General features: G+C 46.9%; 1 protein-coding gene across 7 annotated transcripts in view; it reads left to right on the top strand.

Annotated features, from left to right (window-relative positions):
- The window catches only part of SRGAP2 (SLIT-ROBO Rho GTPase activating protein 2), a 106,963-nt gene that overhangs the window by 26,562 nt on the left and 57,331 nt on the right, over positions 1-23,070 (top strand). For all 7 annotated transcript variants that reach the window (XR_012052050.1, XM_030291812.4, XM_030291813.4 and 4 more), the window contains 2 exons: positions 7,558-7,750; positions 15,853-16,015. Coding sequence is in view for 6 of the 7 variants with exons in the window: in XM_030291812.4 (XP_030147672.4) it covers positions 7,558-7,750; positions 15,853-16,015 (356 nt within the window). In the remaining variant the exon portion in view is untranslated. The remainder of the gene's footprint in view (positions 1-7,557; positions 7,751-15,852; positions 16,016-23,070) is intronic.

The following is a 23,070-nucleotide window of genomic DNA, read 5'->3' as shown; positions in this document are numbered from 1 at the left end:
TCCTCCCCAAAAGTCAACAGCATGGGCTGTGTTTTGATGATAGCAAAGGGGACCTTCATTACACAGAAAAAAAAAAAAAAAAAATATTTGAGTACTGGATGGATTAAATACCTTGGCAACTTTGTCAACATGGTTAATTGCAGAATTTTGAGCATCTTTTAAAAGCTTTGCAGGTCTGAAGCCTCACATCAGTTTGCAGTCTGGGAATAACAGATGAGTGCTGTGTTTGGGGTTTTTTGGTGTGGATATGGAAACCCAATGTCCAGGCTGGCTGTGGTCAGTGGGATTATTTAAAGTTATACATTTTCCAGGGGCCAGCTGTGCTGGAGGCATCACCCAGGGCAGATGCAGCGCCTGCCACACTCCTGCAAGTGGCACTTGAGTGGTGCCTGGAGAAGCTGGGAGCCCCAGGTAATTAGTGATGCACATATATTAGGGTGTAGGTGAGGAAATAAAAGCTGAATATATTCAGTTCTTCCCTGAGACCGAGACCAGCCTTAATTTTTGCTTTTAAGCACGTCTGGCGTCCTCTCCTTTCACTTCATTAATGCAAATCTCCAAGCGCTCGTCTTGCACCTCAAAACAATTTCATCAATCTCTGTTGGAAAGAATTTCAGCTCCCAACACCTCCAGCTCTGTTTATATATTTATAACTACAAAGGGATTCTTGTCAGCTTGTGTTACCCGTTGCTCTTATTTCTCAAATGGAATATCTGGCTGTAGAAAGAATATTTACCCTTTCCAGGGCTTACAGTGCCTGTGAACCTGAATCTCCCTCCTGGCTCTGGTCTTAAACAAAAGGTTGTATTTCCTCCTCTTATATAATTTTCACTTCAAAGCCAAGCTTTTAGATTACCAGGGAGATTTTTGAAGGCTGTGATGATCAACAGCTTTTGGCTGGTGACACAGCTTGTTCCCTGGAATTCTGGCTGTTAATATATAAAGGCTTTTCAAAGTCATTAAACCTCCCAGCCACGTTGGGGTTGCTGGGCTGGGTCTGTCATTAGTCACAGCCCTGTTTGTAATCATGTACCAATAAAAATAGTCAGAAGTACCAAGTCCTTCACTCTTGGAGTACAGCCTCTCATATGTGATGGCAGGAGAAATATGAATAATTTAGTGATGTGGTAAGAACATGTCAAAATATATGATTCAGTGCATTCTCTGAAAGTTACTTGTATATTTAAACAGTTATTGCTTTTACTCACAAGTTGTTGGATGGTTTTAACTTTTGGAAACTGAATGGAGCGTTGGCTTCAAACCCAGTTTTTAATTTGACTTCTATGGCATCTCCAAAAGTGGATGCCCAGACATCTCATTCTGATGTTCAGCACTCGAGTGTGTGGCAGCTTCCAGGAGATGGGGACTAAAAAAGGATGAGGCACAAGATCTAAAATCACAGCTCCAGCTTTGAAGTGGAGATTTAATTCATTTTGGCTTTTCTTGCCTTTCCTGTGCTGTGGGGAGCCTGCAAGATAAGCTTGTGCTAGGCTGGGTGTGCAGTTTAGTGTGGTTTTTACTTAGTCAGGGCTAACTGAGCTGTGCTGGCTGCCACCTTCCCATTGCTGGCTGCATCCTGCTGGCCCTGGGCAGTCCCTTGGCTCCTGCCCATGCTGAGGTGCCATGGCAGTGCCATGGGATGGGGACAGCCCTGGCAGGGCCATGGGATGGGGACAGCGTGGCAGGGCCATGGGATGGGGACAGCCCTGGCAGGGCCATGGGATGGGGACAGCCCTGGCAGGGCCATGGGATGGGGACAGCGTGGCAGGGCCATGGGATGGGGACAGCGTGGCAGGGCCATGGGATGGGGACAGCCGTGGCAGTGCCATGGGATGGGGACAGCCCTGGCAGGGCCATGGGATGGGGACAGCGTGGCAGGGCCATGGGATGGGGACAGCCATGGGGCCACCAGGCACAGCTGGCTTTGGAGCTGGGCTCTGCCCGGTGCAGCAGATCTGTGTGGGTGAGAGCCTTGTTCTTTCATCTGGGCGGGAGCTGGGGTTGGTGCTTCTGTTTCGCTGCCATCCCACTCTCCGTGGTTCTGTTTTGCTGCCATCCCACTCCTTTCCCAAGCTTGTCATCTTTTGATGCAGCGTGGCGCTCGGGATGGGGCGGGGATCCTTGGGAAAGCCGCGGATGCAGGAGATGGGTGAGATACTGAGCAGCAGCTGGGGCTGCTCCTGCCTCCTCCTGGTGCCCTGTGCTGCCAGCCTGTGATTCACCCTGCTGCCATCCCACTAGAGCAGTTCCAGCTTATCCCTGGGAAGAGCTGAAACCCTTCCTAGGGTTTCATGATCCTACTCAGAGCAGGAATGTTGCTTGGAGTCCATGAAGGAGGGCACCAGGCTCTGAGGTCGCCCTTTCTTGGGTCACTGCGTGACCAATGGGAGAATGAACAAATTGGTACAGAAGATCTGGTTCCGTATTCCAACTTTATAGGATGTTTAAGCCTTAAAAAGTCAAGTTTGGGAAGGTCTTTTTCAGAAGGGGGACGTTGGGTGCTGTAACAGACCAAGGTGTAGTCCTGGGCACTGTGGATATCCCCCTGCTCCGGGTGACATTGGTTGATGAAAACACAAATTCTTGCCAGGAGCTCTGCAGAAGTCTGTTGTGTTTGGTGGAGTTTGAGGATACTGAGGATCATGGAATGCTTTGGGATGGAGGGGACCTTAAAACTCATCTCCTTCCCCTGTACAAGGGCACCTTCCAGTTTGCTCCAAGCTCCATCCAACCTGGTCTTGAGCACTTCCAGGGATGGGCTAGCCACAGCCTCTGGGAGTAAATGGAAGTAAAATACAGAAGGCAGAAGAGCCTTTTTTACCCTCTAAATTCATTGTAAACTGCCTCTTGCGTGCTGCATGGAATGTTGAGAAGGTGCTTGCAGAATGCAAGTCATGCAACTGCCCAGGATTATGCAACACTCTGTCCCTTGGTGACCCAGGTTACTTTATGATCTGGTGATGGAAATGAATAAATGGTTTGTTTGAAGTGGATGGAAAACTTTCTCTGGCCACTGAGGATGTTTGCATTATGTAGTTGTCAGCCACATTTGAAATACAATGGACAGAATTCAGCAGTACGGGGCAAGGCTTACAATAAGAATACCTGGTGTTTATTCCTAATTTTGCCACTGGCATCTTGACCTTAAATTCAACGTGTGCTTATCCACCTTTAGGCCCTTGAACAGAGTCTTCAGGAGGTTATTCCTTGTCTTCAGCAATCACAGTGGGTGGGATTGCCAAGCTCTAAAGGAAAAGAGGGGGAAAGGCTTTTTTGGTGTTTAAAGTGGCTGTTAACCTAATAACCTGTGCAAATTAAAAGATGCAGGAGCAGTGGATTCAGGACTGGAGTGGTTGTTGTGACTGGAGACATGAAAAGGTCCCGTGTAATTTGGTGACCCTCGGGTTAGAGCACGCAAGGCCCAACTCCGCCAGGGGATGTGCTCGGAGCGGGGCCGAAAAAAATACCTTCTGCTTGTGTAAGCAGTGGGAAAACAAGCAGACACTTTATACTCTGGAAAGCCCAGTAAGCCTCAGGAAATTCCTGCATTCTTGATTTGATTTTGTGGCAGAGGACTGCGGGGTGTGTGTTTGAAAGATGAGCAAGGTTGCCTCGCTCGGGCCCAGCGCCTCGGCCTCGATAAGCCGGGGCTGAATGGCGCATTGTTCCCTGCGGGAGCCCGATCAGCTGTCGCTGCTCCCTTCCAAAACACTGCCTTTATTTATAAAGAAAAGTGCTGATATCGCATTTTACACTGGAGGAGAAGTTGCTGGTTCTCCGTGCTGTTCAGTGATGGAGCTGTGTGTGGAGTGTCCCACCTCGACAGCCAAGAGCTTGAGCTGCCTTGTGATTTTCTGATTGAAACACTCGTGCTCTGGTGGTCTTCTTGTCTCTGAGTGTCAGAATCTGAGGTATTGATGATTCCGAGATTGTAGAAAGTCTCTGTCTGTCAGCCCCACTGCCAAAGCAGAAGCCATAATTCGTCTGTGCTGGTTTCAAGGTTGTTTATTCTGTTTATCTCTAACATGTTCTGCTGCCCTGCCGCAGCTCTGTCCTGCAGGGCAGCGTGTGGGGCTCTGCCCTCAGTGGGATGGTACAAACATTAAATACCACAAACTACCTGTGCTGGATTTACAATAACGTGCCAATATCTGTCACCTACGTCGGACAGTGTGTCCCCAGCCTGAACCAACAGAAAAATGCCAACACCACAGTGAAACATGGAGGGCATGAAGAAGGAGAAAAAGGACAAGGCACACCCAATTTCCTCCATCTTGTCCCCTTTGGACCCCTCATCTAGAATCCTAAAATTTTACTTTTGCACCCGTGCCACACTTAATTATTACTCATATCTAACACTCAGAGCTTGTAATTCATCCTGTAAGATTGAAAACTCTTTTCCATGGGCAGAGATCACAGCCAGTGTCTCTGGGGGCTCTGTCCAGGGGGTTCCTGACCCCTGCCAGGGTCCCAGACCTGCCAGGGCAGCCAGGGGGATGCTCTGGATTCCCACATTTGAGAGCTGCTGGTTTTTTGGAAGTGGTCCTCTGTAGTTCTACTTTTGCTCCAGGAGGTGGTTTTGTGATTCAGAACATCATGGAGAATGCCCCATTTTGCTGGGTTGTTGCCCTCATAAAAACCCATCAATTGAGGCGCCGAGGAGAGTGGGTGGTCATACCATGATCTGCCTGAATCTGGTATTTGCCATCCCTACCCCAATCCTCTTCTCTAACAAGGTGTCTGCTGCTTGTCCATGCTAAGAAGGTTGCTGACTTCCAAAAAATTGCAGATGGGCAATCTCTAAATGCACAGATAAAAACATCACAGGCAAAATTTGCTGCATTTGAATCCTCAGTGTTTCTTAATGTGCTGAGCAGAAAACACGAGATCTGCTCAGGTGTTTTCTTTGTGGGATCCCTTTCCATGAGTCCTCAATTTACTAAAATTAGTGTCTTTTGTCCAGTAGCTGCTGGAAGGGTCACAGAGTTGTTTCTGTGTTGGGAGCATCTGTTTTGATGAGGAAAGGGCGCAGGAGAAAACACAGAGGGAGGAAGAGCTTTCTAATGCTTCTTGTGTAGAAAGCTGTTCTTTTTGGGTGTCAGACCTGCAGGTGAGTGTCAGGTTAAGGATCAGGAGAACTGAGTGATTGCAGCAAGGAGACACCACCTCCCTGGCAGTTCTGGTGCTGTTTATCACTTCCTTTGCTTTAAAAAGTCTAAATGGCAAAGCCCAGGTGGGATGGGGGTGTCTGGTTTGCATTTCCCTGCTTAAACCTGTCACTCACGCAGATCCTTGCAAATCCTTGAGAGGGTTTGTGGCTGGGGCTCGAGCTGAGTGTGTGCAGCACATGCTGAGCACCAGCAGCAAAGTTTTACATAAGTGCTGGCAGGTCTGATGTGTGTGAGCATCCCAGCTTTCCCCGTGGCCCTGCCAGTCCTGAAACACCAGCTGGGATGGGGCAAACAACAAAGGCAGCTCAAAAGCAAAGGGATCTCCAGCGTTGGGGTAAATAAATGCAGTGTGCAGATTGCACCTGCTGTGGCTCGTGCTTCCCTGCACATCTAGGGTTGGGTTCCTTGCGGGTTTGTCTCCTCAGCACCCTCAGAGGGTGCTGAGCCCTTCCTGGGGTGACCCCACCTGAGCTGGGGCATCCCTGAGCCCGGGGAAGCAGCAGAGCTGGAGTGGTTTTGGTTAAAGAAGTGCAAACACAACTCAGGTTGATGGATTTGCCTGTAGCTGTGTTTCCTGATGAAGAAACACAGGTTTTCTGGTTTTTAAGATTCTCTCCTGGGGGGAAAAAAATAAAGCTGACTAGCTTTGCCCCTGCATAACAGTGTTGACTCCTCCATTTCAGCAGCCTTGCTGGCTGTATTTCCTCCTTGCAGCAAAAGCCCCTGGGTACCACAGGCTGAGAAGTTTGGAATGACCAAATTCAGTGCTAATCAAGGTCAACTTCAATCTTGAAAATCCCACATTTGTGCAGATTAATTTTTTTTTCTTTCTTTTTTTTTTTTTTTTTTTTTTTTCATTTTGGCAGGCCTGACTGGGAGCTGTGTTTTCATACATGTGGTTTGGGTTTTGGAGTCCCTAAAATAAAGATTCGGGGGTTTTGTTCACGGCAAATCCCAGATTCCTTAAAACTGTTCCCGCAGATGTGAGCACGATCCGAGGCAACTGATCCGGGGAGTGCATGGCAGGAATGAAACCATGGAGGTCCAGATGTTTTTTTTGGGTTTTTTTCCCCTGGGCAAAGGGACAAACTCACAGAGGAGCCAAGCTGCTCTCCGTGATATTCCGTATTTCAGGAATCAGTGGCAAAGTCGCTGATTTCTAAAAGAATTGGATTTGGGAAATGCTCCCTCCCCGCCTTCCCTTGCAGTGGTGGAGTTGTGGGCGCCTGCAGTCGCAGTGTGGAGGTGTGAGGAAAGCTGTGAAACCTGAAATTTCCTTGCTGGTTCTGGGTTCAGCCTGGAACAGCACATCTTGAAAAACCTTGGGAGAGAGTAGCTCTCGCAGTCAGGCCATGGCAAATCTCTACAGTTTCACTGCTCAAAGACCTTTAGATGAAAGGGCATATTTTATTGATTTCATGTTGAGTTTATTGCCTGAGTAAAAGCCAAATAGCCTTTGCTGGCTGCATCACTGAATATTTCTGTGTTTTTAGGCTGCAGCTGACACACTTCTGGTGTGTTTGCTTGCCCTGTTTGACTGTGAGTGAGTCATTTTACTATCCTGTCCCTCAAATTCAGGATTAGTGGGATAAGGAGAACACGTGGCTAATGGGAGAAGCTTTCATATTTGTAAAATGCTTGAAAACTATAAAATATTATGTTAACATAGAGACATTCATAATAATTATCCTGGGATTATTTTGAATGTGCATTAATAATTAATTATAATATTAACACCTATATCTATGTGCTTTATGGGGTCCTTAGATGGAAATATGTTACTTGGAGATATTTTAAAAGGAAAAGGAGCCTTCCTGGAGATGATTCCCTAATGGGAAGTGCTCTGGTGTTGGCTCTCCAGAGGGGTTTCTTCATCTCTTTCATGGCTTGGTTTATAATGAGCTGCACAGCTGGAGACTCAGGAACAAACTGAATAATCTGAATTCGGTGCCTTTGGGGAGTGCCCCAGAATGTGCAATGTCTTGTTTCTGCATCAGGAGTAGTTTGCAGAGGAATTTGATAGAAATTCCCTGAAGTGGTTTGCTGAGCTGACGTGGGGGATTGCAGCATTCAGTCCTTTTTCCAGACTGAGATTCAGTACATTTTTAGGCAGTGACCACTCGTTCCCCATGCCAAAAATGCACTTGACACTTGTAACTGATGCACTTTTCAGCAACAAAGCTTTGCTGTGCACCAGACTGCAGGGTTTGGGATGGATTTCCTGCCAGTGCTGTATCCAAAATGCACCCCCAGTCATTTTCTGCCTGGGGAGCCTGGCTGACACCAATGAAGGAACTTATTTTTTAACAATGTTTTGCTGCAGAATTGTGATGGTGTTTTCTGTGATGGGACTGTGTTTAATCTGCAGTGCTTTTATTTGTTGCAGAGATCCGTGCCCAATTGGTAGAGCAGCTGAAATGCCTTGACCAGCAGTGTGAGCTTCGGGTCCAGTTACTGCAGGACTTGCAGGATTTCTTCCGCAAGAAGGCAGAGATTGAGATGGATTACTCCAGGAATTTGGAGAAGTTGGCTGAGAGATTCCTGGCTAAAACTAGGAGCACCAAAGACCAGCAATTCAAGTAGAGTATTTGCCTTTGTTTCTGCCTTTTTTATTTTTTTCTCCCTGCTGTAGATTTGATTGCAAGGGCAGGAATGGAAAAGAGAGTTGTTAGAGTGAATGTAGGCACCAGCACTGCTCTCAATTCCAGAGCCAAAATATTCCTCACGTTTGTGTTGGATGCAGAAGCCATTCCCTGTCTCTGGGTGCTCATTCATGTCAGTAATTCCTGGTAGGTTGTGTGTTATTAATGGGGAATGTAAGAACTGGAATGTGCAGAAAAGGAATAATTTTCTTGGGAAAGGTGGGCAAAGCTGTGTGCCAGATTTGATGGACAAAGCCAGGATTTCCTTCAGCATCAATGGCTTTGGTTTTCTGGAGGGAAGCTGTTCCCAGTCTGTTCCCTGCTGTCAGTTCTCTGTTTTTGGGATCCCACACACGCTCTGTGTGGGAGTTGTGTTGCAGCTCTGCTACTATCACTTCAAACAGCAGGGAAATAAGGCCAGTAGCACTTGCAGAGAGAGCTGTGCCACTGTGGGTGAGGGAATCCCTGGATACCGAGCTGGGGGGACTCAATTAAAATCTAAACATGTCCTTACTGACAATTTCTTGCCTCTGCTGCTGGAAACATCATTTACAGGTGGGTCTGGCCGTGCTGTTGGATGTTGGTTCTTCCCCACTTCTCTAAGGTGGGGTGACTGGTGCAGATGGAACCTGATTTCCTGGGTTCACATCCTCCTGGTTCTTCTGAGGTGCTTTTCCCAGGAGAAGCACCTGCAGGAGAGGGTGTGGGGGTGAGGAAGGGGCTGTGTGGTGAGCCCAGCACGGCGCTGCCGTGGTCCCATCTGGGCAGTGCTCAGCCTTGTTGGGTTGTGTTGTCAGGGCAGCAGCTGAGGAAAACACGGAGCAGCAGCAGCAGCCTTGGGACCTGAATCATTTCTGCTTTGGACATTTTGGGCTGAGAGGATCCATCTGGGCCCGCTCCCGCCCAAAATGCAGCGTCACTTTTCGCATTGTTTGGGTCGGGACGTTCTGGCTGTGTTTGTGCTGTGTTGTTGCTGTGTTTGGAGGGATGTGGGGACACAGCAGCTTCCCGTTTCCAGCAGCAGCTCTCTTTGTGTGGAAGCCATTAAGGAGGCACCATTTGAGTTTCCTGTCTGCACAGCTTTGATGTCGTTCACTTCAGTTGTCATTTAGAGCACACTCTGTGCTGTGTTCTCAGGAAAGCCTGGCTCCAGAGCAGAGCTGTTTGACACACAGGGGAAGAGTTATTCTGCATATCCATGGACCTGTCAGAATCCGAAGGATTTTTTCATTTCCTTTAGAGTGGAAGTGTTGTTATAACTATAAACTCTGCACATCCTGCAGGTGCCTTTAAGATGGCACTAAAGAGATGATGTCTCGAATTACAATTTTCCTCTGCAGTATGATGGGTGTTTTCAGTTGATTTTGTTGTTATTTCTGGTGAAAATTGAGGTGATTTTCTTTATATTACATGATATAAAACGACCCATCAGAAACACTTCTGTGTTCAGCTTGAGAAGGTTGCATAGAACTTCTGCTTGGGGATTTAGAATGAATTTATAATGTGAAGTTTTGACCAGAGTTGAATAGAATCCTGCAGGATTTGCAGGGAGAGGGCTGGTGCTGATTGGGCTCCTGATTTCTCTTGCTTTAGCAACAGATTGCTCCTGCCAGAAAAATGCCTTGCTCTTGGAATATGGTATCCCTGCAAGGTCTGAGCCATAAAGACACTAATTTGGTCAAGAGCTGGAAGAAGAGAAAAGTCGCACGATGTCTAAGGCTGCTGGGTGTGTGGGCAGTGTTGGTCAGCAGTGGCACAGGTCAGGCTGGCCATGCAGCACTTGTGTGCTGGCTGTGCCAGTCAGGAGAGTGCCAGAATGCCACAGGGATCCATAGGGAAGCAATTCCACTGTAACCACCTGTCCCCAGTGCTGCTCTGCCTGAATCACAGCGAATATCCTGGCTGGCATCTCTTGTGGAGCTGCTGGGGCTGGAATCCCATTGGGAGCCCCCATTTGATCAAAGCCAGCCATCAGCTCCCTGCTCCTCAGGATTACACGTCTGGGAGAGGAGCCTGCTCTGTAATTGCCTGGCTCTGACCCTATAAATACCCCATAATAGCCTGCTCTCCCCAGAACCTGGTAATTATGTCGGAAGGTACCGTATCATTGCCTGCCTGCTCCCCATGGCACATCCCGTTTTTAGATCTCCTGACATGGAAATCTGTCAGGCAGCCACCCTGTAATTTGCATTTTCCTGCTCTGCAGCTATTGTGGGATTGCCCACTTGCTCCCAGTGTGTTCCTCCAAGGGAATGCTCCCCAGCATTCCTGGAACTGGAGTTTGTGGATTCCTCCACGCTGGGAAGAGCACAGGCTTCAAGGAAAGAGCAGAGTGGGAGGTGTAGGCTGCTGTGGGGCTTCCCAGAGCCCAGTGAGGTTTATTGTCCTTTCTTTATTTTATTTTATTTCTTTATATCCCCCCCCTCCCCCGCTGTAGATTTGATTGCAAGGGCAGGAATTGAAAAGAGAGTTGTTAGAGTGAATGTAGGCACCAGCACTGCTCTCAATTCCAGAGCCAAAACATTCCCCAAGTTTGTGTTGGACACAGAAGCCATTCCCTGTTTCTGGGTAATGTCAGTAATTCCTGGTAGGTTGTGTGTTCTTAATGGGGAATGGGATGTAAGAACTGGAATGTGCAGAAAAGGAATAATTTTCTTGGGAAAGGTGGGCAAAGCTGTGTGCCAGATTTGATGGGCAAAGCCATCAAATGCCAGCCAGTGGCTAAGAGTTGATCAGGTGGCCACGTTTGCATTGAATCTCAGGATGGTTTGAGTTGGAAGGGACATTAAAGCTCACCCAGGACATCTTCCACAATCCCAGGTTGCTCCAAACCAGCCTTGGACCCTTCCAGGGATGAGGCAGCCTCAGCTTCCCTGGGCAACCCATGCCAGTTCCTCACAGGAAAGAATTTATTCCCAATTTCCCTTCTAAACCTGCCCTCTGTCAGTTTGAAGCCATTCCTCTTGTCCTGTCCCTCCAGTCCCCTCTCTCCATCTTTCATCAGCTCCTTCAGCTGCTGGAAGGGCACAGTTAGGTCATCCCAAAGCTTATCTTCATCAGCCTGTGCAAACCCAGATCTCTCAGCCTCTACAAACCCAAATCTCTCATCCTCTACAAACCCAGATCTCTCATCCTATACAAACCCAGTTCTCCAGCCTCTACAAACCCAGATCTCTTGGTTTCTCTGCAAACCCAGGTCTCTCAGCCTTTCCTGCAGGAGAATTTTCCATGTGGGTTTTGAGGTGGCTGGGTCTGGGCTGAAAGGGTGCTCTACGCTGCTCAGTTTGAAGCTTCACTGGAACATCTTAAAATTATTTACAGGGGTAGGTGTGTGTTATCCTCATCTGATGTATCTGAAGAAGGGGAACAGATTGCTTTAGCCAGGGTGGCACAGGAATTGATGGCAGTTGGATAAAGCCCAGGTTTTACTTGCATATAACTGCTCTGCCATGACTGTTAGACCTCACTGTGCCTCTTCTTTGTTAAAAATGGGTTGTTTTTTTCAATTAGGCTATTAAACGGAACAGTCTTATAGTCTTACACAATATTTGGTGAATATATTACATAAATTCCTCAGCATCCAATGATACCCTTTCAAAGCCCAAGTCTTGTAACTGTGGTTGCTACAGGAGCTTGTTTGTCCCAGGTTTGGTACCTGAGGTGTAAATCAAAGCATCCATCTCACAGATGGCTCTTGGGTCTGGGGGTGACTTCTAACCCCAAAAAAAGGCCCTGTTCCCCTGCATTCAGACCCTGGGACCTCCAACCCCAGCCTTCAGTTCTCTTATTTCATGTAATTTTTGTCCTGGAGGCATTTGCCTATTCAGATCATCAGTCAACAATATGAAAACCATGGCAAATCTTGAGTGATTGGTTTTGAGGGAGAAAATGGAAAAAGAAAAAAGAACGGAAAAAGAAAAAAAAAAAAGAAGTCAACGCTATTTTAAGGCCACGTTTTAAATCAAGATAATCTTTGGAAGCAGGATCCTGAGTAGCAATTGTCAGCTGGAGAGCTGAATGTCCAGGGTATCCCAGCATGAAATTCAGATGCCTTTCTGGCGGCCTTTGCCTTGAAGTAGAAGATGAAGAATAAGTCTGGCAACCTTCAGGCTGAGCACTTGTAAACAACAGATGTTCATAACTGGAATCTTTTGGAAGAGAAGGGCAGGGAGCAGCATGGATGTCCATGCTTGTAATTCTCAAAATTTGCAGTCAACACTAAGCTGTGTCAGGGAAAATCAAAAGTGGATTTGAATGAGCAGCTTGCAGAGAAGTTCAGCTTTAATTTCCCTGGAAGCAAAATTATTTCTGTAAAGCAGGGTTGATACAGGTTGTGAGGGAGGAATTGACAAAAGCATTTGGGTGATGTGGGCTTCACTTACATTATTATTATTAATAATAATAAACATTGCCATAGGCTATTTTTGTGGCTCTTTCTGCTGAAACCAAGTCCTGCACACTTTATTCTGAGCCTGTCAAATAACCCCATTTGGAAGCTTTTTGTAAGCATTAAACATTCATTGATTCAGTAACCTCCCTGACTGCAGAGAGCCAGGGATACACGACCAGCAGAAATGGATGTGAAAACCTCAGGGAGGATTTTTGTGCTGTTTTTCATCATCTCAGTGATGCCAGTCTCACACCACGTTGCTGTGACTGTGGCGTGCCTTGCCAGAGCACCGTGCAGAGGACAGAATTCACAGAGGGTTGCAAGAGTGTTTGGAGGAACAATTAAATCTCTGCTCTCACACTTGGCCCAGCTCCAGCTCTGGGGATTTGCAGAGTTGGCTGTCCTGGGATGCACCAGCTTTGGAAAAGCCTGTAGGACACATGCAGGGAAAATCTGAGTATTTGGGGGCGATCAGGAGGTGGAACAGGAGACTTCAGGTGTTGTGTTAAACACAGCAAGGATGGTCAGGGAGTTTTCTGCTGCCATGGACAGTGGGATGTCCCTTGGAGAAGGGCCCTTCATCAGGACAAGACAAGGAGTGATGGGTTTAAACTGAGAGGGGAATTTAGGTGAGATATTGGGAAGGAATTCCTCCCTGTGAGGGTGGGGAGGGCCTGGCACAGGGTGCCCAGAGTAGCTGTGGCTGCCCCTGAATCCCTGGAGGTATCCAAGGCCAGGTTGGACAGAGTCTGTCTCTTCATTAATATTTTCATTATCATCTGATTCATTCCTTCGCTTTGTGCTCCTTATGGAAATGTAGGTTTCTTATTCCTGGTTTGTGGGTGTTGCTTTAGGTTCTTTTTTAAAATTTATTATTTATTTTGCTACTGGTTATTTTTTATTTGATCTGTTTTGTAAGATGACTTCTCTCCTATTTCCTTGCAATGCCCAGCTCAGTGTCGCTGGTGTCTGTCTCTCTCCCCTGCTTGCCTCGAAGCAGATCAATCTTGGCTTGCCGGCAAGTCCCTTGTATGAATGAGTAATTTAATTAAGATACTTGAGACTAAATCTTCCCTTATGATCTTTTTGAGACCCAGCTGAAACCTTTGAAGTGGAAGTTGCACAGGACCTGATCAAGATAACACCCAAGAAACCACAGGGCTTCATCGTTTGTGGTTCCCTAAAAATCTGTGCACAGCTTCCTTTTCCTGCTCCCAGCCAGCCCCTGTGGCTGTGATCTGCTGTAATTTAGGCTAACCTAAATAAACTCTCCACACTCACTATCACCACACCATCTTTACACCAGGAGAAGCAGTGATTGAAATAAACCTGGATCTTGGCATCCTCTTCCTCCTCCTGCTTATGGGGGAGGTTTGAATCTAAAAGTTGCCGTCAGTGTGAAGGCACAGCACTGTGGGAAAGTTCATATTCACATCCTGAAGTTTTTGGGTTGATCCCATCAGTTTTACCTCCCCAGGGTGAAGGGGGACCCTGTCACTGTGCAGAAAGTGTGGGGATGGAGCTGGGGTGATTGCATCCACCAGGCCCTAGTGATATTTCCCTTCCTTTTCCATCCCTCCTCTGTGGTGACATGGAACCGGGAGCAGAGTGCCTTTGCCAGCTCCTTTGAGGGTTGAAATGGTTGATGGGAGTCCCAGTTTGCTCCCTGCCATCTGCTGTGGTGAGCATGAAGAGGTTCTGTTGTGAGCTGATGTAGAATTCCTGCTCCCTGTTGGGAAAACTGCGCCATGTCCCACCCCAGGAGAAGCTGCAGCTCCAGAGATGCTTTAAAAGTTAATGTGTGTGGAGTTTTAAAGGATGCTTGGGAGGTTTGAAGCAACTCTTTCCTTTTCTGTTCCATTTCTGCCTTGAATATATCAGCTTTTTGCTGATAGCAAATAATTAGGGAGAGGTTTTGCCTCCCTTCCTCGCTGGATCTGTACAAAACCAAGAGCCCATTCCAACAGGGCACTGAAGGAGTTATTAAAACCAAGAGACAGCAAGAAATTAAAGGAATTTAAAATGACAATGTGGCTTGAGCATCATCCTGAAGGTGACAATCCCAGCCGTGCACTGGGAGCTGTGGGCTTTGGGGCGAGTTTCCCTGCAGGATGGCCTTTCATGTGTAACCACACCGAGCGTGTCAACACCCATCTGGCGCCAGCGAACTCCAGGGATTTCCCTCCCCAGCCTTTCCACAGGCTCCTGCTCTCCCTGCTATTTGCTGCCTTGGAATAGGCAGGGCTGCTGTGGCTGGGACAGCTGGGCTTTAACTCCTCTTTAACTCCTGCAGCTCTCCTGCTTCCCTTTTCTGGGGAATCAGGGCTCCCCGCTCCCCAGAGCTCCTGGTGCTCCTCCAGGCTGCTGATGGAGCAAGAATGGAGCTCTGAGGGGTTTTGAGGCAGGATTTTGGTCAGCTGGTGGGGATTTTTTGTTCCTGTGTTTCGTTCCCAAACTATTCATGGTGGCTGGGTAATTTTTACTTGTAGCTCTGCCAGCTTTAGAGGGCAGAGATGGATGGAGTCAGTGGGTGAAGCAGTCTGGATCACAATCTGCAGTCTGTCCTGAGCTTTCCAATTTTTTTTAATTTTTTTTTTTTTTAAGAAAATGAAAAAAGAAAATCAAGATCAGCTGTTCTGAAACTATTTATCTAAAATTATCCATATTGCAGCACAAATCCAGCTGCTGGTGTCACGAGAAGTGTAATGAAACTCTGCCCTGGGTCAGTTTTCCCATTTTCCCAGTGTTTCTCGCAGCAGAGATTGCTGTCCTTTCAAGTGCAGAATATTCCCTTTTCAATGGAAATTAAACTGCATTTCTTCTAGGAGGAAAGAAATCTGATAGAGTCTGTTACAATAATCGGGGCTTTGCACCACAGGTTTTACTCTTTTCTAGATAAATATTATTGTGCTGTGAGTGAATGGTAAATAGAGAAGTAAATGCTGTTGTTAAGGCTCCACGTGGAACTGCTGCTGGAGCACCCCCAGCTTCCATCTGGGGTGAAATGCTGCTCTGAGAGACAACTTATTAATTCCAATAAATGAAATGCTGACCCAGATAAACCAAGGTTCCTCTCCTCTCCCCTGCTGCCCTTTGCACTGCTCATTTGCTGGGTGCTCCAGCTGAAAGAGGGTGGGGAAAGTTCAAAGATGAGAAAATCAAGCAGCTTTTAGGAGTGCTACTGTCTGTGGCTGGGGACAGATAGAGAAGCCTTCACATAATGGGTTTTGCACAGGAGACACAGCATTTTCTTTCCTATGCAGATGCTGTTTGGCTCATTGGGTGCTTGAAATCTTTTTTATTGTGGTTAAGACCCAAATGCTTGAGACAGGGCTGTGAAACCTTCTGTCAGACGCTGGAGCCATCGCCCTCCCTCCTCCCTCAGGCTCTGATTTATGCACAAAATCCTGGATTCAAAGGGAAAAACTAAAACCTGCACTTGGCACACTGCAGCTTGCATTTACAGGATCTGTTTGTTGGGGGACAAAAGCTCATAGGGCAATGTGCGGAAATAGAACTGAGGGTGTATTTTGGTGTATTTTCTGTATTCTCTCTGCTCCTCAGCATCCCATCCACCCCACAGCTTCATTTACAGACCCATAGCTGTGGTAGGATCCTGTCCAGCTGTTCCTGTTTTGTGTCCTTGCAGGAAGGATCAGAACGTGCTGTCACCAGTGAACTGCTGGAACCTGCTGCTCAACCAGGTGAAGAGGGAGAGCAGGGACCACACCACCCTCAGTGACATTTATCTCAACAACATCATCCCACGCTTTGTCCAGGTCAGCGAGGACTCAGGACGCCTCTTCAAGAAGGTAACTGAGTGCTCCAGCACAGAACTTCACTTTGATTCTTCTAAAATACCACTCCACCTGTCACTTGTGGTGGATCCACTTATTGGGTTTTTTTTCCTCTTTGTGCTTGACTTGCCTTTGAATTTTTCAGGCATTTTCCCCAATGTGGCTGGTTGAGATCTGTTGGTCTAAATTAAAGCTGTGTTTTTTCTCCTCTTAGCCCGCTCCACAGTTTTGAATAGATGTTGAAAATTTCATTAAATAAGCAAAAACCTTCCAGTTCTTCAAGTCTGAACATTAGTCAAGAATAACTCTTTGAAGACAGAATTTTATCTGCCATGGAGAAATTGCTGTTAAAAGGAAAATTAGGGAGAATTCCTACTATGCTAGATAATAAAAAGATGTATTGTCCTTATCTGGGAAAAGAAGAAAATGCAGCTGAGGTCTCTTGTTTGCCTTGTCCCCTTGATTTCCACCTGGGAAGGAAGGTGGGATAGTGTGGGAGGGTTTTCCTATTAGGAATCTGTTCTTGCAGTTAAAGAAACATGATCTGGAGGCTTTGAAAGTGCTGTTCAGGGGTGATGCCTGGTCCCTGCAGAGATTTGCCAATGGCTGCAACATCTGCTGCTTCACGTGCTGCAAGTCTTCACTTTAAAAAGCCATTTATTCCTCTTCCCCCTCTCCCACCCCCTGCAACCTGCCCTGAGCTTGGGGAGTTATTTCTGCTCTTGCAAGGCCTGGAGAAGGGTGGGATTGTTCAGATATTTCTCATTTTCTGTCTGTTGCTTTAAGTGTTAAAAAAAACCTGTAAAAAACAGCTTGGTGAGGCTGTTGGAAAATGAGCAATGCTCAGTGTTGTGAAGTTTCATGTCAAGAATGCACTTGAAGGAGCAGCACGTTGTGTGTATTACCTGAAGAGCAGGTTCCCTGTTCCAGCTGTGATTTCTCTGGGAGTGGTGCCTTGTGAAGGCTGAGCTGGAGCAGAGGCTGGACAGAGCTAAAGAATAAAGCAGGGATTTATTAAGAGGCCTCAATGGATCCACCTTGGGCAGCACAACCCAAAATGGTCACAAAATGCACAACAGGTCATGGGATCTCTCAATTTTGTAAGTTCTGCTCCATTGGCACCTTGGAGTTCATTGTCCAATTCCAGCTTTAGCCCAGGCAGTCCCATCCTGCTTCTTTTTCTCTCTTCAGCCCACATTGTTTGTGCTCTTGGGCTGAGATTTGGATCATTTGTCCTTGGCCCCCAGCTAGAGAAGGAATTGTTTTGTCTCCCTGTTCTGTTTAAAGAGCTCACCATCCCCTAATGTGAATCTCAGACCCACACACTAAAGCAGCACAGAATCTGAAAAATAGAAAAACTAAAACCTGAGGCATCAGCAGAACAAAATCTGTGCGGTTCCCTCTCTCCTGCCTGTCTCTTGAGTTTTTAATGGAGGATGAAAAATACATTCCACTTTTACATTCTGTTTCTCTTCGACTTCTTCTTTTTTCTAAGTCATTGCCTGAGCAGAGGAGGAATCTTCTCCTTTTCAAGTAATGTCTCACTGAGGCCTTTTTGACCTTTTAAAACTTTCTGGTAATTACATTATGGTTGATTAGATACTTACATGGGATTATTGAATGGCAGTTACTCTTCAATTCCTCTAATCCCTCCAAAGGAGGAATAATCTCCCTGTTGAATTTCAACAAGGGCTGTGCTGCAGCAAGGTGGCCTGGAAAATGCCTTGGCAAGGCATTACTTGGAAATGGATATTATCCCAGTTTGGCTGGAAATGGCAACTTTCTCTTCAGCCCCTTATAAAGCAGGGCAGGCCCATGTTTATAGTTCATTTTGGGCAGCAGGACTAGAATAAAAACAAATAAATAACTAATTAACAGCAAAATACCATCTCTGGTTTGCTTGTCACAGGCCAAGGGCAAACTCCACATTAATTTGTGCAAACAAAAGGCACTTGTTGCTAAATCCCAACTACTTCTTTGGCTGTTTGCCAGGAGTACCAGCCTGGCTGAAGGCCAAATCAGGTGTTTGATTACAGCTCCACTTGTGCTGGGTGGTTGAAACCAAAAATTGCATCCTCTGTTATCTGGTAGCAGCTGATAAATAGAGAAATTTGGCTGACGTGGACCTACTTGTGATTTTTCACTTGAGTCTCTTCCCTTCCCGAGCTGCAAGAAGGTACAAAAGGTACTGCAGGCTCGAAAACAGATGAGGGGTGTGATTAAAATATTGCAAAGCAGCTTTGCAGTCTGTGGATTTAAAGAAATGTTATCCATTTATAACCCCCTTCAGTGGCATGTTTGTAAAATATCCCCAAAGCAGCACAGAGGATGGCAGAGTATCTCTGAACTTCAGGGAAATGGGGCTTTTTCCACCTTTTTCACCTTTTCCTGGGTTAAAAACAGGGACAGGCTGCTGGCAAAGCCAGGCTGCCTTGCTGTAAGTGTTGATGGGGAATTTACCATTAATGAATGAATTAATAAATATTGATGAATTCTGCCATTCATTAAATTTGGGAGCTATTTAGGTTGCAAATAACGCCGTGAAATGTGGAGAGGATGGTGACACATTTTCCCTTATTTGCTGAGTGAAAAGCAGATCCTGAGGCAGAAAATCCTTTCCTTGGACCGTTTTTCTCAAATGAGTGCCTTGTGTCATGCTGGGATGGAGCAGGTGAGGTGGGGAGGACAGGCAGGGAGAAAAGGAGGTGCTTGAGGTCCCTTTTGTCACTGAGCTCTTGAGCTGCTGCTTCTCTGAGTGTGTGGAGAGCTTTTCAAAGGACACAGTGCAGCTGTGATCAGGGCTGCAGGCAGCAGGGCTGGCTGGCTGAGATAAGGCCTGGGAAGGGAAGGAAAAGGAAAAGGAAAATGAAGAGAAAAAGGACAAGAATGGTGGCTGTGGCCAGGTGGGGTTGGGCTCTTTCTCCTTGCAGCACTGACAGAACCAGAGGACAGAGCCTTAAGCTGCACGAAGGGAAATTTAGGTTGGATGGTAGGGAAAGGTTTTTCACAGAAAGAGTGATAAAGTGTGGGAAATGAATTTGTAGAGAATCAGGCATTTACAGCATGGTGTGGCTAGAGCTGATAGGCCAAGAAGCACCTACAATATATTTAATTAGGAAATAGTTGGCTTCTGATTGTGATGGTGTGACTTATAACATCTGTATTGTCTCACCCTTCACACGAGACTGAAAATTGAATAAAAGTTTTTAAAACACCTCTCAGTTGCCCCATCTCTGGGTCAGGAAAGGGCTTAATCCGACCATAAAGTTCTGGAATGTTCTGCCTGGGGAGGTGGTGGAGTCCCCACCCCTGGGTGTGTTTAACAAATCCCGGATGTGGCTCTGGGTGCCAGGGTTGAGTTGAGGTGTTGGGGCTGGGCTGGACTCGATGATCTCTCAGGTCTCTCCCAAGCTGGAGGTTCTGTGGAAGGTCTGTTTGACCCCTCACAGTGGGGTGAACAGGTGAGCACAGCACAGGTGAGGAGCTGCCCCACTCCCGCCATCCTCAGGTGAGCAGGGAGCTCCTGGGCCGTGTCCCAAGGATGCTTTTCTAGGCAGAGCATCTCCCAAATCTGCAGGAGAAGGGTTTAACCTGGTCAGATAAGAAGGACACACTGTTTGTGGGGACCCCCAGCCCACACACACACCCCCAGCTCATTAGCGGAGCCAATTAATTAATATTTTGTTGCACAAGCCCTTCCTCATGTAAAGGGAGGTACATATCAACTTGGTTGCAGGGACAGCCAGGAGTAGATCACAGTAAAGCTGATGAGAATATCTTTTATTTATTGCCTTGTTTACAAAATGGTAAATCACGTTTCTGTGATTGAAACGTATCCTTGTGGCAGCGAGGAGGGGAAAGCAGAGCTGGAGCAGCAGAGAGCCTGAGGTGGGGACAGCAGCTCCTGCTGCACCCAGAGCATCACCTGCAGTGGTGGCAGCGTGGGTTTTGTCTCTTCAGGCTGGGGTGGAGAATGCTCAGGGTGAGATTCTCACGTGGTCACTCTTGGACCCTCGGACTCTGCAAAGGGCTGCTGGTGGAGCAGGGAGGGGATTGTGTCAGTGTGGAATCAGTGAATTCCAGTAGTGAGCTCCTGCAGGGGCTGCCTGCGCTGCACACGGGCTTTGGGAGGGTTTGTGGTGGCACTTCTTGGGCTCCCAGCACCCTGGGAATCCTGGCTGTGCCTCACAGTGTGCGTGTGCTGGGACGAGGAGGTACAGGGCCTGTCACAGAGCCCACCCCAACCCAGGGCTGTGGGAGGGAGGGATGGATGATGGATGATGGATGGACACATGGATGGATGGATAGATGATGGAGGGATGGATGATGGAGGGATGGATGGACACGTGAATGGATGATGGATGGATGATGGAGGGATGGATGGATGCATGCATGCATGATGGATGGATGAATGAATGATGGATGGATGGATGAATGATGGAGGGATGGATGATGGAGGGATGGATGATGGATGGATGGATGATGGATGGATGGATGCATGATGGATGGATGGATGATGAAGGGATGGATGATGGATAGATGGGTGATGGATGGATGGATGCATGATGGATGGATGCATAATGGATGGATGCATGATGGATGGATGGATGATGGATGCATGATGGAGGGATGGATGATGGATGATGGATGGATGGATGATGGATGATGGAGGGATGGGTGATGGATGGAGGGATGGATGGGTGATGGATGGATGATGGAGGGATGGATGATGGAGGGATGGATGATGGATGATGGAGGGATGATGGAGGGATGGATGATTGATGGATGATAGAGGGATGCATGATGGATGGATGGATGATGGATGGATGAGGGGAAGAAGGGAGAGATGGACAGATAAGAGGATGGATGGATGGAGGGATTGGATGGTGGATGGATGCATAGGTGCATGCCTGGATGGATGGGAGCCTGCCAGCCACTTCCCAGCTATCTGTGCTGATAAGAGCAGCTGTGCTTTTTGCCAGAGCCAGCCTTGGCGTGCTGCTGGATGAACATTGTGTGTCAGCCCCTTTTCTCCTGCCTTTGGGCTTTGTTTACTTCCCTGGGTCCCTTTTTCCGCAGAGCCTTGCCAGGTCTGAGCTGTGTGCCCCAAACGTGGCTTTGGTTTGGAAGCTCTCAGGTGAGGTGCAGGAATTCCTGGAGCCACTGTACTTTTCCATGCCCTTGTTTTGGTTTCTCTTCAGAAAACACTCTTAGGTGTTGCTGGGAGATGCTGCTGCTCAGGGTCTGGCTGCTCTGACAGTCCTGAAGATGAATCCTGGTGCTGTCAGTGGGAATCTGGGATTTGTCTGCCCCCAGGGATGGTGTCAGTGCAATTCTGTGGAAGATAAATGGTGAAATAACCACATTTCCAGCAAATAAAACTGTAGGGGGGGGTGAATTGTCCTAGTGACAAATGGTTCCACCTTGGGGAGGAGGTGATGTTTTCGGTTTTGGGCAGAGTTAATGATTTAGGGCTGGCTTTGGTACAGGGCTGGAGTTCCCAGCCCTGGTGCCACCAGCGTTGCTATTCGGGTCACCTCTCCCTCTCCTGGAAAATCATCCTGCTTTGATGTCTGCTCCTTTTCATTCCTTCATCTCCCTTTGATTTCTCCTGCTCGTCCTCCTTCAGCACAGCCCATTTATTTATTTATTTCAATATCTTATCTATGTATGTTTTTATATTTATATATCTGTATTTTTCCACACAAAATACTCTTCTATTTGAGCTGACTCCTGTTTAGATTTCCCTTTTCCCCTCTATTGCCCTGTCACCCTCTCTGTTTTTATATTTATATATGTATTTTTTTCCACACAAAATATTCTTCTATTTGAGCTGATTCCTGCTTTGATTTCCCTTTTTCCCTCTATCCCCCTGTCACCCTCTCTATTTAATGTGACCCTTCATTTCTCTGCATGGAACAGCCTTCCTGTTTCTTGCATGGTTATCAGGTTTTCTTGCCTCCAGACGTATCTTTTGAGTGGGATCCCTTGGGATTATTTGTACATGTATAGACCTTTGAGCAGCAGTCTCTTTAATTTGGTCTCTTTAATCACTCTTTCTGTGTTGTCTCTTTGAAATTTTCCTAGAAGCAGCCTGATAATCTTGTTCAAATTTAAAGGAAAAAAAAAAAAATTACCTTTTTAAAAAGAACGGACTGCAGAAGCCTCACTTTGAGCAGTGTCTGAACAAACTGATTATTTGACAGATTTTTGCATATGGATATTGTGGAGTGTCACGTAAATGTTAATGGGCAGAAAAGCAGATTTATTCTATGGGCAGAGGGGCCTCAGGACAGGCTGTGCCCCCGAGCTGAGCCAGGTACCAGCTGAGCATCTGCCTGCCCTGCTGGGTTTCAAACACATTTTCTGCTCTGATTTTAGCTGGGAGATGGGCTGCTGGAGCATCCACTTAATTGAGGATATTTATGGGGAGAAAACCCTGTTTGGAATCAAGAAAACCAACCTGAGGATTTGAAATTCTCCTCCTGTTTAGCGCCTTTGATGGTGGGGAAAACCCCCAGTTTATCTCCTGGTACACTGCAGGGTGTTTGATGTGAAATGGAAAATCCACAATGAGTTGGTTAAAAGCCTTGCAGTAATCAAGGAAAAGGAATTATTAATTCTCTGAAGGGGTCTGTCATGACCTACTTTACAGCTGCACTGTGGCTCCTGCTGCTCTGGTACCAGAAAATGACAAATCTTAAAGCACCCCACACATGGAAAAGCCACCACACGTCACAAGAATAATGGTTAAAAAGCTGGGCATTTGTAAAAACATGTTTCCATCACGGTGTAAATTTGTAAATGTGCAAATGGCATGAGTAAAACTCTCACTGAGGTGCAGAGTTGGCACCTCTGTGCTACATCCCTGCTCCCCTCCTGGCATCCTTACCCTTACTCAAAAAACATAGCAATATTTAATGTTTATTCTCCACCTAGGCATGTCTAATTATTACTTTTAAAAAGATGCAGAGACCTGATATTGTTCCAGAGCGGTTCCAGAATCAGCAGATTTGGGCTCCAGCTCCAGCTGTCACCCTCTGACATAATTTGAGGCAGCAAATTAGATA

Source organism: Taeniopygia guttata, chromosome 26, assembly GCF_048771995.1.
Source record: "Taeniopygia guttata chromosome 26, bTaeGut7.mat, whole genome shotgun sequence".
NCBI classification, from domain to species: Eukaryota; Metazoa; Chordata; class Aves; order Passeriformes; family Estrildidae; genus Taeniopygia; species Taeniopygia guttata.
Note: the sequence above shows the minus strand (reverse complement) of the source record. Positions and strands in the feature narration are given on the sequence as shown.